At 34.7% G+C, this 6,448-nt stretch overlaps 2 protein-coding genes across 2 annotated transcripts in view; both read right to left on the bottom strand.

The window, feature by feature from the left end:
- Window positions 1-1,810: 1,810 nt before the first annotated feature.
- On the bottom strand, window positions 1,811-3,967 carry LOC128181111 (perlucin-like protein). The gene is made up of 5 exons (XM_052849380.1): window positions 3,842-3,967; window positions 3,216-3,491; window positions 2,926-3,105; window positions 2,339-2,593; window positions 1,811-1,907 (listed from the first exon to the last, which is right to left on the bottom strand). The coding sequence occupies exons 1-5, from the start codon at window positions 3,885-3,887 to the stop codon at window positions 1,876-1,878; spliced, it is 789 nt and encodes a 262-aa protein (XP_052705340.1). The 5' UTR covers window positions 3,888-3,967; the 3' UTR covers window positions 1,811-1,875.
- A 411-nt stretch (window positions 3,968-4,378) lies between these two features.
- LOC128182180 (mucin-2-like) overlaps window positions 4,379-6,448 on the bottom strand; it is a 2,897-nt gene continuing 827 nt past the window's right edge. Inside the window, exons 2-5 of the mRNA XM_052850787.1 lie at window positions 6,378-6,443; window positions 6,119-6,298; window positions 5,523-5,996; window positions 4,379-4,506 (exon numbers count right to left, since the gene is read on the bottom strand). Coding sequence (XP_052706747.1) covers window positions 4,448-4,506; window positions 5,523-5,996; window positions 6,119-6,298; window positions 6,378-6,443 — 779 coding nt within the window. The 3' untranslated portion in view covers window positions 4,379-4,447. The remainder of the gene's footprint in view (window positions 4,507-5,522; window positions 5,997-6,118; window positions 6,299-6,377; window positions 6,444-6,448) is intronic.

Here is a 6,448-nt window from a genome sequence, read left to right as displayed (position 1 = left end):
GCTCTTTATTTTTGTCATAGTCTAAATAAGGTCAAATGGAAAACATGAAACCGATTTCAATAAACAAACACATGGAAAAATGACCCGCTTTACGTTAGAAATATAATTTTGTATCTCACCAATTGAACGTTTTAGAAAAATAATACAAGTCCATAAATTCGTGGTCAAATTCGCATGTACATGTAGCATTTAAACAGCGTTTTGACTGAAATGTATATAAAAAGAACAAACTTTATCAAAGAGTTCAATAAAAATATCCCCTAATGCTTGAGAACAAATCTTTTGATTTTGCATGTGTGATGAATGATATTTTTACTGTACATGTGCAGATTATTATTATAGAACTCGCAAAGAAATGCCCATGGCCACATTACTCACCTGAGTGACAATGCTCAGACTACTTTTCTCATCCCTTTTTAAATTTCCCATTCTAAAATTAGGTACTCCCAACAAGGCCACATTCCTCTTTTTTTTTTTAACAATTCTGATTTGTAATCAAATATAAATAATTTTAATGTATTACTGAGTCTTATTTTTTTGATCCACTAGTATATAACTTGTGTGTAGAACTGGAACTAACTGTTCTTTTAGACTGTGTACATAAATAAATGTCTTTTTTTTAATAATAAAAAGATAGTTAGCTGTCTCTCATTTACGTATAGGATTACTGACGGAGAGGATCAAGTCAATTAGTTCAACTCGTGTGGTGAATTAATATTTATGTTTAAACAGTCACACAAATCTGAAGAGTTTCAAAAACAATTGATCCAAATCTAATCAAATTAAGACCTTTTAAAACTCTTCGTAATTTTTGCTTAATCATAATGTCTCAAGTCGCTGAGAAAGTCCTGTTAAAAGTCACATTTTGCAAAACTTCGTTGTTTCTTTGCATTTTTTTTTGGTGATATTACATTTTCAGTCTCTTTGTCAGTGATAAAACTACGAATCAGTTTTGTAAAATACAGTCCAATAAATTCAAATAACGTGTTGTTAGGGCGCAAGAGGGTTTGCATGATTTAAAGAAATGAAAATCACATAAATATGTCAATTTTCTATAATATCAAATCGTATAATTGTTCGAATTTATAATAAAGTCCTTATTGGATTTGACCCCGCCCCGACCAAAATTATCACCCCATAATACTCAAAGAAGGATTCCTTCTTCCTTAAATCAGATGGATTCGGCAAGAATATGATCAAAATTTTGCTTGCCATTTTCCAATCCTAACCTCATGCATTCATGTACAATTTTTGTACATGTAGCTTATATACTAGTACTTTAGTAGACTGGAACCAGAGCTTGTTCTTAATTTTTTAATCAGGTTGACTTACCGCGGATTTATCCTTTTTTACTCATTGCAATTCATACAATATTCCCCTGTTTTATATCCACTCTCTTCGTCTCATCCTTATACTAGTATACCATGTTGTCTTAAAAAAACCCAACAATTATTTGATGGTTCATGCGGATATGAAATTAGTGAGCAATTCAAAAAGTATGCATAATCTGCGAAAGGAATTAATAATAAGTTGTTCCCTCTGAGTAACGTATACTAATTGAAAATTAGGATAAACTTCGAACTCTCATTTTAAAAAAAATCAACATGTTTTGTTCCCTTTTTTTTACGATACTCATACCAACATGAAACAAAGAAAGCATTATTTTCAGTGTACAATTTTCGAGACTTTGTTGTAACGGATCAATTTTGACCTAAAATAAATTCATTTAGCTCTAATAGATTTTTTAATTTACTAAAAGCCTCCCTTATCCAGCCCGCCCCCCCCCCAAAAAAAAACAACAATAAACAAATACAACACGACGTAACATTTATTGGCGTCAATAACAGAAGATAGTCGGCACACATCTACAGGTTGTTATCCGATGATTAAAACTCCAGCACCGTCCCCTATTGAAGAAAAACAATACACCCATTAACCTTTACAATAGCTGTCCTGTATTTAATTAATAACGATTAGGATTTTTTTGGCCTTACACGGATATAGATTGAACAATTTTAATACAGTTGTCCGGATTAAGAGCCAATCAAAAATTGAACTCATATCGTTTGTTGAGTTAGACAAGCAAACGATTTAGATTTTAAAGAGACTGGATAGCCAACATATTATTCATGAAATCTGCCTTTTAATTTTAGATACCACACCATTTTTTTTACCCATAAACTACATATTGTAAAGAAAAATTAAAAAATATCAATTATTTCATAATTTGAATACTTTCCTATGATATTATCTTGATACAAAGTTTCTCTTCTTATGGAGATCAATATTATATACATGGAATAGACTAAACATGGCCACGACCGCCCAGTCCAGTTACCTGTTGTTGAGATCGGTGCCTGTGTATCAGGAGGCGTGGTGGGAACAGGTGCATCTGTTTCGGGCGGGGTTGTAGGAACGGGAGCATCTGTGATTGGCTGGGTTGTAGGTATAGGGGCGTCTGTGTCAGGGGGCGTGGTCGGGATTGGAGCGTCTGTTGATAGGGGCGTGGTGTCGGGAAAAGTCTGAGGTATGAACACTGTGGTGGAACCATGATGTCCGTTTGTGTTATGGGTGTGTGAGTGTACTAATTTGTCTAAACGTTGAAAATAAACCGTTCTGTTAGATCATTGATTTTTGTATTTAATTTAGTTTAATAAAAGGAGTTAAAATCTTTCAACGTCAGGCAAAGCATAGTTTAATATAAAAAATGCTATTAAACCATTCATTAATGTATAATAATGAATTAATCAAATGAGAAAATATAGTTTACGCGTTAGATTTTCACAAATGTACAAACTCAAAACAGAAACAACAACAAATTGGGAATTAACATAGAATTCTTTGATTCAATTACTTTTTATGTAAATATAGATCGATCTACATTTCCATGTCCTGTGATATGAAATGCACTGATAACTACTTTACCGTGCTGGCAAATAAAGGAGTAATGGTAAAAAAGGAGGCTGCACTCATAGTCGTGCCATCGGAATCCATCGTCTATTTTCATTAAAGCGCAGTCTTCATGACCTCCATCGGAGAATAAAAATCCAGTCTGAGACGGTCCCTGACCCGAACTCCAATGACTGTAGGTCATCTTCGGGTCACCTCAAAATTTGAATTTCAAGAATCGATTAATTTTGTAAACCCTTCTGTCATACTTGCAATCATGATCACACACCCACGCCTATACATGTATATACAAAAAAATATTTTACCCGCCACCCATTTCCAGTGGGACTCTGATTCGCTGTCGCTGGCCCCGATCCAGAATCCGGTGTCTTCTGACCTTTGACCTGATAAAACTCTCTGGAGGAACTGCTGCATCCCAGAATCCCTGATCTGAATGAGGTCACCGCCGTCTTTTTGACATCGATGTCTGGCGTCAACCCAGTCATAATTCCCATAATGCACCTTCAGGCAGAAATTCCCATATGTATATAAGTCACTTTTACCTAGATTATGGGGACATACATCGGCAGGGGCACCATATGCTGAAAAAATGTATGCGATTTATCTATTTTCATATCACTTGATCTGATTGTGGTTTGATTACCAAAAACATGAGCAAATTACATGTACATGTATTTCCGCCACTAGATGATAATGGCCGATTACCGATTCAGTGTAATGTATATTAAGGTTGTAGGGAATATTTATGTGAATGAAAGTAAATCATATTCAACCTTTACTGTAATAAAAAGTAAAGCATTTAACTGTAAGAAACATTTCAAGGGTTCTTCAAAATGTAAAAGTTATAAAGTTCCAGCGGGTTTCGAACTGATGACTTACTGATCAGTAGCTACATGTTCAAGCTTTACAGTAAATACAAAAAAAGTCTTACCAGCGTGAATTAAAAAAGAAAGCAAGTACACTTTCAATGATTCCATGTCTGGCCTGCTTCTATTTCGTGAGTGAACTGTACTGTTCTTATCTATATCCTTCCTTTTTATCACTTGCACTCTGGTGTTCCATATCGAAACACTTGATAGAGGATAGTCACTTTCGTTTTTGGAAGAAGTACATGTATATCGTAAATCGATTGTCAGATCAGTTAATGAAAAAATATATTGATTGGTATAATTTGCATGGTTCAAAACGGTTGTTTGTCCATTTAAATCTAATTTTCTGGTTGGACTTTGGAACACAACAATGTTATGATATACTTTAGTGTACAATGCAGTGCATGGTCCATTGGGGTAATGTGATTCCAATGAAAACAGATATCACAAAATCAATGGAACAAAATCTCCGAAAAGTGTGTATACTATTACATTATTGCCCTGGATCATTATTTTGACTAGATGTAAGTTCACATTTCTGTAGGTATTCCCGTTCATTTGGCATCTGTGTTAACTTTAAAGAATTAAGATAAGAAAAATAATGTTAAAAAACCCATTTATTTCTAGAAGTGAAAAAAAAACCACTTGGAATTGAAGATGATATTCCCTCAACCAATGATGATAACCCCTGTATCGTCTTCGGTTGTGGTGGAAGGAGGTTTTCTTGCTGCAAAAAGTAAGAATCAGTTATTAAGCTATATATTATAACATGTTCATATACAAAGGCAAAAATACAATATAAAATAAAAATTGCATGGGTTTCTTCATGTGGATCAAATTAAGACACATTACAAAAATATTGTTTAAAACTGTTATAAAGGTAAATCTCCATTTTTGTATTTCGGTCTTATATTGGACAGTCATTGCATCCCAAACGCTGACTGTCATTTTATTTTGCTGGCAAAGTAATGGTGGATATTCAGATATATTTTATACGTATTAACAAACAACATTTCACGCGTTCGTACCATTGCTTTTCAAGATTGGAAATACAGTTAAATATAGGTAGGTATTCTTTTTCAAGAACGGGACTACGGTAATATATATGTACATGTAAGTGCTCCTTATTCAAGAAGAAAATACGGGAAAATATATGTTGGTATTCCTTATTCTCTATACAGTTGGGAAAATGTTAAGTTGAAACACTGCATGTTTGCATTTAGGTGTCCAAAACAATTCGATTGATAATAAAGATAATGGAAAATAAAAATTGATAATAATAAGGACCGGCCTTGAAATGTAGAGTTAAGTTAATTTTTTGAAACGATCTTCAAATAGGTTGCCGCCGAAGCTAAATATATAAAATGTTAATTTCATTCATCCTGTTGTTTTTTTTTTAATTTGGAGATTATCTTACAATTAATTTGGATGTATGTAAAACGAATATGACGGAGAAACTTTACCTCTTCAGACCGTAATACCACGGATAAGATGTCGCAAAAAAACATGGAAAAGATGTCGCAAAAAAAAGGATTTAAGATGTCGCAAAAAACATGGATAAAATGTCATAAAAGAACAACTGAAGTTTTGCATAAATGTCTACATTTTAATGTGTTCACCATGCAGAATTGGGTGTGGTGATACATCAATGTGAGTAAAAAAACGCTCAAACCGTGTTAACAGACTACAGATACCTTGAAATGGGCTAACCTTTAACCTTGTAAATTAAAGCAATGTACTAACTAGATGCGAATCCTCCGCTAAATGGGTCTCCGCCACCCCCGCCAGATATCGGGGGTGTTTCTGGGGCAGGTTCTGGTGTTGAGGTAGGGAGCTTGGTTTCTTCAGGAGGAACAAACGCTGTGGACGATCGTGTTTTCTGACTAAGCATTGTTGTCTTCTCCGTCCACGGTACAAACCTGGTTGTAGAATAGGTTTCTGGTTCGAACTTTGTTGTTGTTTGTGGAACATACTTGGTTGTTGTCGGAGGGATATATTTTGTAGTCGTTGGTGGAACATATTTGGTTGTTGTCGGGGGGATATATTTTGTAGTTGTTGGTGGAACATATTTGGTTGTTGTTGGTGGGACATATTTGGTTGTTGTTGGTGGGATGTATTTTGTAGTTGTCGGAGGAATATATATGGTTGTTGTTGGAGGTACGTAATTAGTTGTCAACTTAGTTGGATGTACGTGGTGAGTGGAGCGTGGAAGCTTCTCTTTTGAAAAAAGATAAACACACCAAAACAATTTACATATATCTTGATGTACAGCGTATTTTTTATATTCATTCATACTCTGTGTTCAGAAAATTTTAATAGTTAAGTGGCTCCTTACTTACTATGTTGACAAATAAAGGAATAGTGGTAAAAGAAGTTAGAGCAAGGGTAGTCATGCCATCTGAATCCATCTTCGATACGCATGATGGCACAATCTTCTAAATCTCCAGCAGCAAAGAGGAACCCGGATTGAGATGGCCCCTGTCCTGGCTCCCAGTTTGAATAAGGCATGCTTGGGTCGCCTGAAAAGCAAAATAAGATAAGTTGTTGGCCTTTCGCATTTTTAAAAGTCTTCATCCATAAATTTTGTAAATTTATAACCTGAAACCCATCTCCAATGAGATTCCGAATTTAGATCCGTTGCTCCAATCCAAAACCCATCTTCCTCTGAC

The sequence above is a fragment of the Crassostrea angulata genome, chromosome 4, assembly GCF_025612915.1.
Source record: "Crassostrea angulata isolate pt1a10 chromosome 4, ASM2561291v2, whole genome shotgun sequence".
Taxonomy (NCBI): domain Eukaryota; kingdom Metazoa; phylum Mollusca; class Bivalvia; order Ostreida; family Ostreidae; genus Magallana; species Magallana angulata.
This window is presented reverse-complemented; position numbering and strand designations above follow the sequence as displayed.

Bases quoted from the DNA above. Each gene is read 5' to 3' on its own strand.
- LOC128181111 (XM_052849380.1), bottom strand. From the start codon at position 3,887: ATGGAATCATTGAAAGTGTACTTGCTTTCTTTTTTAATTCACGCTG. The intron at 3,106-3,215 runs GTAAAATATTTT...TCAAATTTTGAG, and splicing joins CCACTGGAAATGGGTGGCGG to GTGACCCGAAGATGACCTAC. The intron at 2,594-2,925 runs GTAAAGTAGTTA...TTCAACGTTTAG, and splicing joins CTCCTTTATTTGCCAGCACG to ACAAATTAGTACACTCACAC.